The sequence below is a fragment of the Dreissena polymorpha genome, chromosome 6 (assembly GCF_020536995.1).
Source record: "Dreissena polymorpha isolate Duluth1 chromosome 6, UMN_Dpol_1.0, whole genome shotgun sequence".
Lineage (NCBI taxonomy): Eukaryota > Metazoa > Mollusca > Bivalvia > Myida > Dreissenidae > Dreissena > Dreissena polymorpha.
Window position 1 is genome coordinate 3,237,908 of NC_068360.1, and position 16,675 is coordinate 3,254,582.

The 16,675-nt window shown below is 36.3% G+C and overlaps 2 protein-coding genes and 1 long non-coding RNA gene across 3 annotated transcripts in view; 2 read left to right on the top strand and 1 right to left on the bottom strand.

The window, feature by feature from the left end:
* Positions 1-16,675, bottom strand: part of LOC127833219 (uncharacterized) — a 1,273,891-nt gene that overhangs the window by 571,128 nt on the left and 686,088 nt on the right. The gene's annotated exons all lie outside the window — the stretch shown is intronic.
* The window catches only part of LOC127833218 (unconventional myosin-XVI-like), a 179,130-nt gene that overhangs the window by 33,245 nt on the left and 129,210 nt on the right, over positions 1-16,675 (top strand). Inside the window, exons 14-17 of the mRNA XM_052358375.1 lie at positions 3,962-4,189; positions 6,790-6,904; positions 8,107-8,254; positions 9,436-9,532. Coding sequence (XP_052214335.1) covers positions 3,962-4,189; positions 6,790-6,904; positions 8,107-8,254; positions 9,436-9,532 — 588 coding nt within the window. The remainder of the gene's footprint in view (positions 1-3,961; positions 4,190-6,789; positions 6,905-8,106; positions 8,255-9,435; positions 9,533-16,675) is intronic.
* Positions 12,292-13,935, top strand: LOC127833241 (uncharacterized). Its single transcript, XR_008027269.1, has 3 exons — positions 12,292-12,394; positions 12,652-12,869; positions 13,180-13,935. It is a non-coding gene; the product is annotated as an uncharacterized LOC127833241 (long non-coding RNA).

The window sequence follows — 16,675 nt, forward strand, 5'->3', positions numbered from 1 at the left end:
CAAAAAAATTTGACCCCTGTGACCTTGACCTTGAACTTAGGGTCCGTGTTTAGGTTTTGAAATCTGCGTTTAGGTTTCGAAAAAAGCTCATAACTTCTATCAAGCGTTTATAGGGGGCATAAGTCATCCTATGGTGACAGCTCATGTTAGCTCATCTATTTTTTGAAAAAAAATTATGAGCTATTGTCATCACCTTGGCGTCGGCGTCGGCGTTGGCGTCCGGTTAAGTTTTGCGTTTAGGTCCACTTTTCTCAGAAAGTATCAATGCTATTGCATTCAAACTTGGTACACTTACTTACTATCATGAGGGGACTGGGCAGGCAAAGTTTTTATAACTCTGGCGTGCATTTTGACTGAATTATGTGCCCTTTTTATACTTAGAAAATTGAAAATTTTGGTCAAGTTTTGCGATTAGGTCCACTTTTTTCAGAAAGTATCAAAGCTATTGCATTCAAACTTGGTACACTTACTTACTATCATGAGGGGACTGGGTAGGCAAAGTTAGATAACTCTGGCATGCATTTTGACAGAATTATGCGCCCTTTTTATACTTAGAAATTGAAAATGTTGGTTAAGTTTTGTGTTTAGGTCCATTTTATTCCTTAAGTATCAAAGCTATTGCTTTCATACTTGAAACACTTACTAACTATCATAAGGGGACTGTGCAGGCAAAGTAATGTAACTCTGACTGGCATTTTGACAGAATTATGTGCCCTTTTTATACTTAGAAAATTGAAAATTTGGTTATGTTTTGTGTTTAGGTCCACTTTATTCCTACAGTATCAAAGCTATTGCTTTCATACTTCCAACACTTATTAACTATCGTAAGGGGACTGTGCAGGCAAAGTTATGTAACTCTGACTGGCATTTGGACGGAATTATGGGCCCTTTATACTTAGAAAATTGAAAGTTTGGTTAAAATTTGTGTTTTGGTCCACTTTACCCCTAAAGTATCATAGATATTGCTTTCATACTTGGAACACTCGCAAACTATCATAAGGGTACAGTAAAAGGACAAGTTGCATAACTCTGGATGTCATTTTTACGGAATTATGGCCCTTTTTTGACTTAGTAACTTTGAATATATGGTTAAATTTTGTGTTTCGATCCACTTTACTTCTTAAGTATCAAGGCTATTGCTTTCAAACTTCAAATACTTTCATGCTATCATGAGGTTACTGTACCTGGCAAGTTGAATTTTACCTTGACCTTTGAATGACCTTGACTCTCAAGGTCAAATTATTAAATTTTGCTAAAATTGCCATAACTTCTTTATTTATGATTAGATTTGATTGATACTTTGACAAAACTACTCTTACCTGACATACCACAATAGACTCCACCCAAACCATCGCCCGTGCCCCCCCCCTCCCCCCCCTCCCCCCCTCTTTTTTTTTTTTTTTTTTTTTAAATCATCTCACAAATGACCACCACACCCTCACACTATACCCACCCCTCCCCAATTTTAATTTTTTAACAGTTAAAAAACAAAACTATTTATTTAGATTATTTTATGTTTGAAATACCGTCCAATCATCGCACCCAAGAATCCCCACCCCCCACCCCCCCTCCCCCCACCCGAACCCCCCCCCCCCCCCCACCCTATTTTTTTTTTTTTTTTTTTTTTAAATCATCTCACAAATGACCACCACACACTCACACTATACCAGGGCCGTACCCAGGAAATGTTGACTGGGGGGGCCCAAACGGGGAGTGTGCGGGAGGGGTTGCCCCTCCCGAATAGATTTTTTTTATTCGGCACTGTTCAAGGTGAATTTGAATGCATATAGAAACATATGTTGTGTTATAAATTTATGGATATATAACAAGTAAATCAGCACCTTTCTGAAGTTTAAAGCTTTAACCATTACGGGCCGTCCATAAAGTATGTCACGCTCCAGGTGGGGGAGGGTGAGTAAGAAAGTGACAGTTTGTGACATGGGGGAGGGGAGTCGGGCCATGTGTGATGTCACACATTTATTTAAAAAAAATTGTATAATTTATTTATTATTTCTAAAGTAGAATTTAAAATTAATTTTCAAAAATTTGTGAAACACTTGAATTAGTTTTATGTGAAAATAAGACGAATTGCGTATCTCCTGATTCTGTTCTTCGAATGTTTAATAGGCAACTTGGCTGGGCCGGCTTATTCAATAGGCACAACCTCCAAACAGATTTCAATGACGAAATAATTGGACTGTTCCATTTTTAGTAAGTAAAGGGTTGAAAGAAAATCTAAATTATAATTACTTTTTTTATTAGAGGTTAACTAGTGGATAAATATTCATACTGCTCATCGTAACAACCCTACAGTTATACAAGCCTGTAATGTGAAAGTTCTTTTACCGGTAAGTGAAATTTTAAAACGGTTTAATAGTAAATTGAGTTTTAGGTTTAAATTAAATTAAGTATTAATTTTAAAAAAATGTTCAAAAGTGTGAGTTTGTGACGTACTTTAGGGAAGGGGGTCCAAGATTTTGTAACAGTTTGTGACATGCCGGGGTAAAAATGGTAAAAAAAGCGTGACATGCTTTATCAACGACCCCTTGGTGCGAAATTCACACACATGTTTCAAGCTTTAGATTTCAGAAATGTGTTACACTTTATAAAGAAGTAAAAGCAACCTTTGAAACTAAAAAACCTTTATTATGAAATGTAACATAAAGTATGACTGAAGAGGAGGTTTGATTTCAAAGAGAAAATACTACTATGGTTATATGTCAGTAACTACAAGACAAGTTTTTTACAGAAATGTTTAATAAGCTTTGACTCTAGAGGAGGTTTGAATTCAAAAGAGAAAACACTATTATCGTTCAGACCTACGACCTTCTGTATCAGTTCCATTCACTCGCTGTTTCTCTTTCCTTGTGCAATCAAAAAACGTGTTACACCCACCATCAAAAGATGGGGCATTGATCACAATGGGTAATTGACAGATCGGGGATGTGTGTACAAGGTGATAAGAAAACAATGCCAAGGGGCTTATCTCCACTGGCGAGTAAATTAGCGCTAATCCCCTTGTGTATCAGGGGCAATAAAAAACATCTGCACATTTGTATTGCAGGAAAGTGTACTGTGGGCCCTATTATGTGAGAAAATTTGCAGTAGGCCCATCATTAAAAAATCAAAACTCGACAGCCAGCTGGGGGGGCCCGGGCCCCTGGGCCCAGTGCCTGGGTACGGGCCTGCTATACCCCCCCCCCACCCCACCCCTACCCAATTTTATTTTTTTTAACAGTTAAAAAACAAAACTATTTATTTAGATTATTTTATGTTTGAAATACCGTCCAATCATCGCACCCAAGAATCCCCACCCCCCACCCCCCCCTCCCCCCACTCGAACCCCCCCCCCTATTTTTTTTTTTTTTTTTAAGATCATCACACAAATTACCACCACACCCTCACACTATACCCCCACCTCACCCCCCCCCCCCCCCAATTTTTTTTTTTTGAAATGGTTAAAAAACACAAATATTTATTTTTATTATTTTATGTTTGAAATACCGTCCAACCATCGCACCCAAAAATCCCCACCCCCCCCACCCCCCACCCCCCCTCCATTTTTTTTTCCTTTTTTTCGCATTTTTTGAAGATAATGTAATAAATGTCCACACCCCCACACAATGCACCCCTCTTCACTCCACCCCTCCCTCCTTTGTGATTGAAAATGAGAGTCCCTTCACCTTTAAAAAGAAAATAGATGAGCGGTCTGCACCAGCAAGGCGGTGCTCTTGTTCATGTTGTGTTTACCTTAAGATTTTTGTTGTTTATTTTCATGAACAAATAATTCAATGTGAAAAAGATGAAATTTAAAAGAATGTAAGTGTTGAATAACTGCTCTTGTTTACTTTCATTTAAGATATCCCAGTTATTGCATTGTCTAGTGCTGATCCTTACTTATTTCTTGTTACTGATACCTCAATAAGGATTGTACCCTTGGGCTTTCCTTGATATGTTTCAGATATCTGAAAAATATCACAGTCGTGATCCAGGCATCCCTTTGCCGCCCCACATTTATGAGATTGCAGAGAACTCATATCAGGCACTTCTGCGTGAAAATCAATCCCAGTGTCACGTCATATCGGGAGAAAGCGGGTCCGGCAAAACAGAGTCGTGTAAATTAATTGTTCAGCATCTCTTGAGGGATGCAGGCAGCGAGGAGACACAGCTCAGTGCAAAAATAAACCAAGTAGGCCATAGTATATATCATAATTTTTAGCTCGGCTGTTTTCAAAGTGCTTCCACCTACAACTTTGAAACTTCATATGTAGATGCACCTTGATGAGTTCAACACGCCGCACCCATTTTTGGGTCACTAGGTCAAAGATCAAGGTCAAAAAGTCCTCTTTCCATGAACCGCACCACTACTGGTGAGACAAGGTGGGCTTTTTTCATTTTCAGGTGATGGATGCACAAAAACCAAAATTCAATTTGAATGATTTTGCTTCATATACATTTTGAATACTCTTCATTTAACATTTTTATAATACATCAAATTGTATTTTGGTATTTTAAAATAACATCACATGTTTACATTAATCCCATGATAATCTAGATAAATGTGACAGTTTTCTTGATTCACCTTTAACCATTTTCACAACAGGAATTGCAGAACACATATTATAATTTTTGTTGCATCTATTTCAGGTGATGGTATGGTTTATTACTACTTTTAAATGTTGTTATTTATTTACATATTTTGATTTATAACTCTATAAACATTATATATTATCTTAGTTACCACTCAAGGTTGCACATTTTTGTCTTAATGACCTTAATTACTAGGTAGATGTAGGTAAATTTTTCATAATTATCTCCCCTCTTCGACTTTGAATGCTTTCATAATACTATCAAGCACTGAGAATAGCCAAGCACGCTGCACTATGACAGCTCTTGTTTCTTTCATCAAATTGATTAAGATTCCATCATAACTGTCATTGTTATTAGCCTTCTTGTAACAATCTATCATTCACATTTTTATATAATTTCTAACCAACAGCCCTCACAATATAGTCAAGGTCACTGCAGCCTGAAATAAAACAACATAAAACTGGCTTTAAAATGAAAGTATTCTATCTACAGATGCATAGTCTCTCAGATGAGTTCTTCTCGCCATTTGCCTTTCTTTCTTTTCTTCTGACAAGCTTTCATTTATTCTTAACTGCACCCACAGCCGAGCCGAGCGTTGGCACCTGATATGCGGTGCTCTTGTTTATGCCCCTGATAGGGTTGCATATAGCAGTCGCACTGTCCAGCATTCCGTTGTCCCGAGGTTTTTCACGCAATGTTTTCAGATATAGAGCTGATTTTTTGTATGTGAGTCTACCTTCATGACATACCAATGAAATGACAGTTTGGTTACAGTCCATTGATTTTCGGCAAAGTTATGGGCCTTGGACTTAAAATTTTTCTCTTAAATAGTTTCTGTGTTTCTTCAAAAGGCAGAAGGGGGCATTGTGTGTCAAAAATGCAGGTCTTGTTTAAATTTATATATATTTTTTATGAGCTGCACTCTTGGAAAACAGGGCTTAATGTATGTTTCACACAGCCAAGCAGGGACAACACTTTCGGCTTTAATGGTATATTTTATCTTAAGGAAATTTCTTCTCAGTGAAAACCCAATTTTTCTGGAAAGTGTCATCCCTGATTAGCCTGTGCAGAACTCCTCTATTCATCATTTACCAACCAATATCCTTTATTTGTCATCTACCAAGCAATATCCTCTATTCATCATCTACCTACCAATATTCTCTATTCATCATCTACCAACCAATATCCTCTATTTGTCATCTACCAAGCAATATCCTCTTTTCATCATCTACCTACCAATATTCTCTATTCATCATCTACCAACCAATATCCTCTTTTCATCATCTACCAAGCAATATCCTATATTTATCACCTACCAAACAATATCCTGTATTAATCATCTCCCAACCAATATCCTCTATTCAGCATCTGCCAACATATATCCTTTATTTGTCATCTACCAACCAATATCCTCTTTTAATCATCCATCAACTGATATCCTCTATTTGTAATCTACCAACCGATATCCTCTTTAATCATCTACCATCCAATAACCTTTATTTATCATCTACGATCTACCAACCAATCTCCTCATTTAATCATCTACCAACAAATATCCTGTATTCACCATCTACCAACCAATATCAGCTATTTATCAACTGCAAACCAATATCCTCTATTAATCAACTGCCAACCAATATCCTGTATTCACAATTTATCAACCAATATCCTGTATTCACCATATATCAACCAATATTCTGTAGTCACCATCTACCAACCAATATCCTCTATTAATCAACTACCAACCAATATCCTCTTATTAATCATCTACCAACCAATATCCTATATTTACCATCTACCAACCAAAATCCTCTATTAATCAACTACCAACCAATATCCTCTATTAAACATTTGCCAATCAATATCCTGTATTCACCATCTACCAACCAATATCCTCTATTAATCATCTACCAATATTTACTCTTCATTTACTTTCCAACATCCTTTATTTGCCATCTACCAACCTTTATCCTCTATTTGTCATCTCCCAACCAATATCTGCTATTCATTATCTACCAACCAATATCCTCTATCCTTCCTCTACTAACCAATATACTCTTTTCATCCTCTACAAACTAATATCCTCTATTCTTTGTCATCTTTGACCAATCATCAATGATGACTTATGGTAAATGGTTGGTCACATGAGTTTCATAAATCTTATTTTTAGTTATGAAACAAGTTTGTGTTGATTGTTAGGTGAATCCCCTAATTGAAGCCTTTGGCAATGCTATCACTCTGATGAACAACAACTCCAGTCGATATGGAAAATATGTGGAACTGAATTTCAACAAAAATGGAAAAGTTGTTGGAGGTAAGAGAATACAAAATAATTAATATTGTGCTGGTTTTGTAATTCATGATTGGAAAATGAACAACTGTTTGGGGTATCTGCAATGTTTTAGTAGCAATGAATCATCTTCACAAAGGTTTGTTCATTTGCAACCATTATGTATTAATGATAATTTTACATCTTACATTAAATAAGGAATAAAAATAACTAAGTTAAATCTTGAAAGTATCAATTCATCGACCATGAGTCAATAACATTCATTTGTTTGTCATGATTGTGCACTCACGCAGTGGGAGATATTAAGCACTGCACTTTATGGTCCAATTCTTGGTGCTTTTGTCTGTTTCTCAGATTTTGTTGCATTTGCAACTACACAATCATGTACATGTATATCATTAATTCGGCAATTATAAAATTACTTGCCAAAAATGATTACCCTTAGGATAAGACATATTGTACACATAACTGTGCCCTTACCTTAAAGGTCAAGGTCAAACCCTAAAGGTCGAATATGGGCATTTTACATCTTCTCCCGACCGTTAACTAATCATTTGTCATCAAATTTACCTAAACTTGCCTGAAATGATCACGCTGTAGGACAGAATGTCTGCAACATATGTGTGCCTTCCTTATTGGTGGACTTCTCAAACTTACAGTTTAAAGGTCAAATATGGCAATATGTCAAATAGTTCCGTTGTAATTTCATCATTTATTATGTGAAGTTGTAAACATTTCTTAATAGATCAGTATTTGGATATGATTTGTCACTTGCAACACAGTGATATGTCAAGGCAACACTTGGAAGTCACAATTCAAATATGGGTATAGTACAACTGCCTGTGACCAAACATGTGTCACTATAGGGGGCTTGCCTATTATGCACCCAGTTTTGTAATCATGGGCCTATTTTGCCAATAAGTTGGTATATCACGCATTCTAAGCAGGGATACTTGGCCCTTCCCAACTCAGAAGCAAAGTGAAAATGGCTATATGCACCCATCATAAAACCAGAACAGCCAGTGAGTAACTCGCAGTCTGTTCAGGCTTAATGCTGTTTGCTGCTCATCAGTATGTTTGAGTTGGAAATGAAGCATTAAAAACTTGAATCTTACAATAAAAGTATAGAATTTAATTCATTTTTCTAAGTTACTAGAAACGCGTCAAAGTGCGTGTATGAGTGGTAGTGGGTTAAATGCTGAATCAGTCCAATGTTATGATTTCAGCGAACATATCAGAGTATTTACTGGAGAAGTCACGAGTGGTTCATAGGGGAGGGGAGGAGTGTAACTTTCACATCTTCTACTGGATGAATGCAGGGCTGTCACCAGAGGAGGTCTCACTGTACAAACTGCAGAACATGGATAGGTTCAGGTAATGTAACAGGGGTTGTGATGTTAGTGAACAGTTTCATTGCACGTCAAATTCAAATTTTGAACTAAAAAAGCTAGTTGAAAACCTTAGATTTACATGATCCATGATCTAGTACATTAACTGTATAGACTGCTGATAATGGCCAGGTTAAGGCTAGTCTTACATTGGTTGTGATGGTATCGTACAATTTCGGTGCTTATTTTCTTAAACAAATTTTCAACTTGAAAACACTACATGGCAAATTAAGATTTATTGGTCAAATCTTATAGGTGTTCTGTACAAACTGCAGAACATTGATAGGTTCAGGTAGTGGTACAGTGTTTGTCATGGTATCGTACTATTGTATTTTTGGTCAACTTCAAATTTTGGGCTCAAAAAGCTAATTTGCAACCTTAGATTTGAACGGTCAAACCTAGTATGTTTTTTGTACAAACTGCTGAGAATGGGCAGGTTAAGGTAGTGTAACAGTGGTTGAAATGTTTGTTTTTTGCAACGCTTTCAGATATTGAGCTGATTTTTGGTATGTGAGACTACCTACATTACTTTCAGATGAAGTGTGAAATTCGTTCCGGTCCATTGATTTTCAGCCAAGTTATGGGCCTTTGACATTTACATTTTTTCTATTATAACTATTTTCTGGAGTTTCTTTACCAAATGCTTTAATATATGTAGCTGATATTTGGTATGTGGTCTACCTACATGACTTACAGGTGAAGTGTGAGTTTTGTTCCGGTCCATTGATTTTTGGCGAAGTTATGGGCCTTGGACTTTGACATTTTCTCTGTAATAAATGTTTTTCTGAGTTTTTTTATGAAACGCTTTAAGATATTTAGCTGATTCTTGGTATGTGTGTCTACCTACATGACTTACAATTTTCTCTAAAATAGCTGCAGTGCGGCTTAAAAGTGCAGTAGGGGGAATTGTGTTTCACAAATGCAGGTCAGCTTGTGTTGATAATAAATAAAAATTGCTGACCTACATGCAGTTTATGATTGAATTTGGGGCCAGTCAATTCAAAAGTAAAGGCCACTATTACTAAAAATAGAAAAAATGGTTTTCTTTAAATAACTTGTAAAATTGCGATGTAAATTGCTGAAACATTTGTCAATATTTAGAGAAAATACAATTACCATTAATTAACACAATTAACACTTGACCTCTGAATTATTCTGTTCTTGCAGGTACCTCTCTGGGACAAAGATGGACCCTTCCTCCAGCAATAAGGCCAAGTTCTGGGAGGTTAAGGACTGCCTAAAGTACATCGGCTTTTCAACCATGGTAGGTTAAAAGTTACTTTGATTCATGTTGTAGTGAGTACTACAGCCATGACCCTGTCCTATGTCAGTGACCTTTCATGTGGTTCAAGCAATGTACTTAACTTTTTTACCTCATTCGTGCACTTATGTATGGTTCTTGTTTGGATGAGTTATGTAGCCATGAACCTGTCCTATGTCCGTGACCTTTCATGTGGTTCAAGCAATCCAGTTAATTTATGTGCCTCATTTTTGCACTTGTGTTTGTCCTGAGATACTGTTTCAGCCTTTTTGGTGTTGCTGTTTTTTACCATGGGATATGTGTATCAACCTTATGGTCATGTTGTTGAACTATTTCATGTGTCTCACCCTTTCTTGGACCAAAGCAATTTGGCTCAACCGTGCTTTGTGTCTAAACTTCTTAAGTTTGTATAAATGTAAGCTATGACTGTGTACCTCAACCTTTTAGTGTTTGTTAGCCATGTAGTCAAACCCAGTGTGCATTTCTGCCATAATCAATTTGCCCTGAAATTATCATGCGTCCCAAACCTCTTATTGTCCTTAGCCTTAAATGAAACGGCATTTGCAAAATATTATACAAACATGTATATGAGTTGTGCTCATTGAAAAGGGGGTTTAATGCATGTGCTTAAAGTGTTGTCACAGATTAGTCTGTGCAGTCCACACAGGCTTAAAAGGGACGACACTTTTGGCTTTTATGACACTTCCTGTTTAAAGAATGTCTCTTCTAAGCAAAACTCCAGTTCAGGCGATAAGTGTTGTCCCAGATTAGCCTGTGTTAAATCCCTTTTTCACAGAGCACAGCTCATATATTTGTTTAACATGAAACTGTACCCATTAGTATTGGGCTTAGTCATATAATTATAACAAAATATCTGTAACAAATTGATAATTTCTACATCTTAAGTACTCATGCAGAGAAAGAAACTAACTTATGACTGTCTGGACAGCCATCTTTAGTACTTTGGTAGGTAGGCCAAAGAGTTTGGAGCCCAGCACAAAGTACATATCATGAGTACATATTATTTATTTTACAAAATGAGATCACAGTACAGAATAACATTACTGACCACCTTCCAATGCATTATGCCTTGTATTTGTCAAAGATACAAAAAGATTCAATTGAGAAATACAATACTCTCATTATTTCATTCCATAAAAGTTTTACCTAAGCGCCAAACTGCCTGGCTACAGACTTTTGAAATTCGTTTGCCCCGGACTCAAACCCGAAAAATGGGCAACCACTTAATTCTGTCTCTGCCCTTGTGGTATTACCCAATAAGACTCTGCCCTTGTGGTATTACCCAATAAGACTCTGCCCATGTGGTATTACCCAATAAGACTCTGCCCTTGTGGTATTACCCAATAAGACTCTGCCCTTGTGGTATTACCCAATAAGACTCTGCCCTTGTGGTATTACCCAATAAGACTCTGCCCTTGTGGTATTACCCAATAAGACTCTGCCCATGTGGTATTACCCAATAAGACTCAGCCCATGTGGTATTACCCAATAAGACTCTGCCCTTGTGGTATTACCCAATAAGACTCTGCCCTTGTGGTATTACCCAATAAGACTCTGCCCTTGTGGTATTACCAAATAAGACTCTGCCCTTGTGGTATTACCCAATACCCTTCTCAAAATAAAATACACTTTTTAACAAAATACGCTTTATAAAGTGTATTTTTTCTGCATTTTTACTGAAAAGTGTATTTTTTCTGCATTTTTTTCATAATTAAGTGCACTAAAGTGCATTTTTTCTGTATTTTCATTATCTTTACGTGTATTTTACTGTTCTTTAAGTGTATCTTCTGTAGACAAAGTGCATCTTTTTATGCAATAAGTGCATTTTTTTTAATGAATTGCATTTTTTGTGCATATTAGTGTATCTTCTGATTTGCAAAAAAAATATTCTTTCTGTACAAGTGTAGTTTTAGAGCATCTTCATAAAAAAGAGCAACACTATAGCAAATAACTGAAGTTAAAGGACAGAGATATAGTGTTTAATAGGAGGATTGTACTGAATTCTTTTTTATCTTCACATAATGTTTATGGTCTTATTATTGCAATTTGTCTGCTCATAAAATATGTGAATCAGTAGAGCAGCTTTTAAAGGGAAAAGTACAACTAAATCAGGCTGTGGGTAAATAATTAAAAAAATTGAAAGTGTCAAAAAAATTATGTGGGCTTGCCAGAATCAATTATATCTCCACAACATAAAAAACAAGTATTTGAACTTTCTTACACTGATATTTAACCCCAATTCAATTAATGTCTACCACATTGACTATTAACATACATTTTAAAAGACAATTTAAATAATATTTATAATATTATATTTATTTCCTAACACCATTCAGTATGTTATATTGAAATATTCACAATTAAATATAATGCTAAGTGTGCTGTGTATTATTCAATAAATATCAGATAAGATCAGGATCAGATAAGAGATCAATTAGCATCATAAACACTAATCCCTATCAGTGCTCCATCTAGCCAAAACAAAGGGGTGTTTATAGAATTTTGATTGGTTCTGGGACCATCTATTTGAAAACAAACCACTTTTGATTGGCTGGAGCACAGCAAGTTATTTGGAGGACAGGAAGTTATTTTTGTAAACAATTTGGTTTCAGCAACTTAAATTGAGCTAAATTTTTAGGTATAATTCAGCAACATTAATTTTAGTGTCAAATGTCTTGAAATTCTTTCAGCACATGAACTATTGTGTGATGAAAACAATGTGTATTTACTACAATGTGTAAATCAACAATAAGTTTGTTGCAAAGAAGATTCATAGTGGGTGGTTAAAGTGATCAACAACTGCCGTTTTTGTTTTTTTGGAATGCTGAGGAACAGCTGTAACAGGTTTGTATTTTCATTTCTGCATCTCTTTTTAATTAAATTAATTATGATCATTATCATATTTATGTATTGTCACTGGGAAATGTAACTGGATGAGTAAATGTAATGCAATTTTAAGGAAAAAAACACCATTTGAATTATTATGGCTGTATTTTATGGTTATTGTCATCTTGAAATTTATTTATACCTATTTCTTGTCATTAATGAACAGATTTCTTTCCCCCATATTTAATCAGAACTTTAATATTTTATATTTGAAGGTTAAACCCCAAGGTGAAATTTACATTGATCGGAAGATCCATTGGACAGAATGTGCATCATCGCCTGCCAAAAAAGGGAGCAAAAAGGGGACTACCTGATGTATGGACATGTATACCAGGTTTTACCCTGCACGAGCAGGCCAACTTGAGGGGAACAGGAGTGGGAAACCGTGCCCTGTAGCTTGTCCTTGACCAAGAAAAGATGGATTTGTTGAGAGGTAAAACTATATAATAAAGGTTATTGCAATTCAAAGACGTCACACTTCCGACCAGTCCACACAGCCAAAGGAGACCACATATATTAGTACATTTATTAACAGTATTTTCTATCAAACGTAATTTCTTTAAATTATTTATGAAAAGCGTAAAGTCACATGTGATCACGAGATTAAAATTGCAAAAATAAACAAACAAAAACAACAAGCCAACAAACTTGTTTTGATTTAAATTTATGATATTTATAGCAACTGTTGAACAAGATTACCATAACAGCAATATTTAACACTTACATTATAAAATATCTTTCAGGACCTGATCTCAAATGAGATCATGCACGAGAAGCGCCTCACAGACCATGACAGTAGTATTCAGACCTGATCAGCTGGTGAAGTGCTCTATTAAGGGTTGTTTATGAATGCATTCTTTGTAAGGAACAGTGTATAACAACAAATATAGTGACAGGGGCTAAGCTGCTAAATATTGTCAGCATGTATGCAGTGATTTTCTTTGGAAATTCAAAACAACCTGTACGTACTGGCTCTCAGAAGGGCATGTTTTAGCGCAATAATGAACAAAAAAAGGAAGATCTTAAAAATAAGGTATAGATTTATATAAATTTCATGAATACTGTTCATTTATCATACATTAGGATCCAGAATATGATTGAATTAAATGTGCTGCTTTTGTCCATATCAAAAAGGGATTTGGAATTAATGTAATATATAAAAATATAGTAAATGATAGGAAAAACATTTCAGCTTAAGGAGGGGAAAACTTTAATATTTTTGAAGTGGAAACCACCTGTATTTGGCTGTTAATCAGTTACCGGTAATCAGAGGGGAGAAAAAGCACTGGTATGAGCTTGATATTTTCAATTGTTAATTCCAGATAGGCAATAGCCCGTTTGAATCCTCTCTTTTATGTAGATATGTAACATTTGTTTTTGTTTTTTAAGGTTTAACATTCTAATAAAAGTGTGTATTTATCTATTGAATTGTACTTTTTGTTTTTTATGTATGTGTTTACACTAACCTTTCATTTAAAGAATGAATGCTGACTTCAAAATGCTGGGATTTTTTTAAAATTTGGTTAATTTTTAAGCATATTAATTTGAAGTGATGAAAAGTACACTTGAGCGTATAATGCGCTTAAAAATTCACTTCCAACACTTCAAAAAGTGTATCATTTGTATGACTGAAAATGCACTCAAGTGTATTAATGCGCTTAAAAATTCACTTTTAATATTGTAAGGTGTATTATTTGTATGACAGGGAATGCACTCAAGTGTATTAATGCGCTTAAAAAAATTCACTTTCAATTTTGTAAGGTGTATTATTTGTATCAGTGGAAATGCACTCAAGTGTATTAATGCGCTTACAAAAATTCACTTTGAATACTCAATGAAGTGTTTTATTTGTAAGTCTGGAAATGCACTCAAGTGTATTAATGCGCTTAAAAAATTCACTTTGAATACTCCATGAAGTGTATTATTTGTATGAGTTAAAATACACTCAAGTGTATTGATGCACTTGAAAGATTACTTTAGTTACTGATAAGTGTATTATTTGTATGACTGGAAATGCACTCAAGTGTATTAATGCGCTTAAATAATTTGCTTTTAATTCTGTAATGTGTATTATTTGAATGACTGGAAATGCACTCAAGTGTATTAATGCGCTTTAAAAAATTTACTTTGACCATGAAGTGTATTATATGATGTCTTAAAATACACTCAAGTGTATAAATGCACTTAAGAATAAACTTAAGCGCACTTATTATCATAATAAACGCACTTAAGTGTATTTTTCGTGGAAAAAAAATACACTTAAATGTATAAACACACTAGTAAAAAGTGTGTTTTTTTAACAGATTAAAATGCACTTGTTAAGCAAAAAATACGGTGCCAATAACATGCGCATTAAATGCGCATTTAATGTGCATTTAATGCGCATTAAATGCGCATTTAGTGCACTTTTTCGAGAAGGGTAAGACTCTGCCCTTGTGGTATTACCAAATAAGACTCAGCCCATGTGGTATTACCCAATAAGACTCTGCCCTTGTGGTATTACCCAATAAGACTCTGCCCTTGTGGTATTACCAAATAAGACTCTGCCCTTGTGGTATTACCCAATAAGACTCTGCCCTTGTGGTATTACCCAATAAGACTCAGCCCATGTGGTATTACCCAATAAGACTCTGCCCTTGTGGTATTACCAAATAAGACTCTGCCCTTGTGGTATTACCCAATAAGACTCAGCCCATGTGGTATTACCCAATAAGACTCTGCCCTTGTGGTATTACCCAATAAGACTCTGCCCTTGTGGTATTACCCAATAAGACTCTGCCCTTGTGGTATTACCCAATAAGACTCAGCCCATGTGGTATTACCCAATAAGACTCTGCCCTTGTGGTATTACCAAATAAGACTCTGCCCTTGTGGTATTACCCAATAAGACTCTGCCCTTGTGGTATTACCCAATAAGACTCTGCCCATGTGGTATTACCAAATAAGACTCTGCCCTTGTGGTATTACCCAATAAGACTCTGCCCTTGTGGTATTACCCAATAAGACTCAGCCCATGTGGTATTACCCAATAAGACTCTGCCCATGTGGTATTACCCAATAAGACTCTGCCCTTGTGGTATTACCCAATAAGACTCTGCCCTTGTGGTATTACCAAATAAGACTCAGCCCATGTGGTATTACCCAATAAGACTCTGCCCTTGTGGTATTACCCAATAAGACTCTGCCCTTGTGGTATTACCCAATAAGACTCTGCCCATGTGGTATTACCCAATAAGACTCTGCCCTTGTGGTATTACCCAATAAGACTCTGCCCTTGTGGTATTACCCAATAAGACTCTGCCCTTGTGGTATTACCCAATAAGACTCTGCCCATGTGGTATTACCCAATAAGACTCTGCCCTTGTGGTATTACCCAATAAGACTCTGCCCTTGTGGTATTACCCAATAAGACTCTGCCCTTGTGGTATTACCCAATAAGACTCTGCCCATGTGGTATTACCAAATAAGACTCAGCCCATGTGGTATTACCCAATAAGACTCTGCCCTTGTGGTATTACCCAATAAGACTCTGCCCTTGTGGTATTACCCAATAAGACTCTGCCCTTGTGGTATTACCCAATAAGACTCAGCCCATGTGGTATTACCCTATAAGACTCTGCCCTTGTGGTATTACCCAATAAGACTCAGCCCATGTGGTATTACCCTATAAGACTCAGCCCATGTGGTATTACCCTATAAGACTCAGCCCATGTGGTATTACCCAATAAGACTCAGCCCATGTGGTATTACCCAATAAGACTCAGCCCATGTGGTATTACCCAATAAGACTCTGCCCTTGTGGTATTACCCAATAAGACTCAGCCCATGTGGTATTACCAAATAAGACTCAGCCCATGTGGTATTACCCAATAAGACTCTGCCCTTGTGGTATTACCCAATAAGACTCAGCCCATGTGGTATTACCAAATAAGACTCTGCCCATGTGGTATTACCCAATAAGACTCAGCCCATGTGGTATTACCCAATAAGACTCAGCCCATGTGGTATTACCCAATAAGACTCTGCCCTTGTGGTATTACCAAATAAGACTCTGCCCATGTGGTATTACCAAATAAGACTCTGCCCATGTGGTATTACCCAATAAGACTCTGCCCATGTGGTATTACCCAATAAGACTCAGCCCATGTGGTATTACCCAATAAGACTCTGCCCATGTGGTATTACCCAATAAGACTCAGCCCATGTGGTATTACCCAATAAGACTCTGCCCATGTGGTA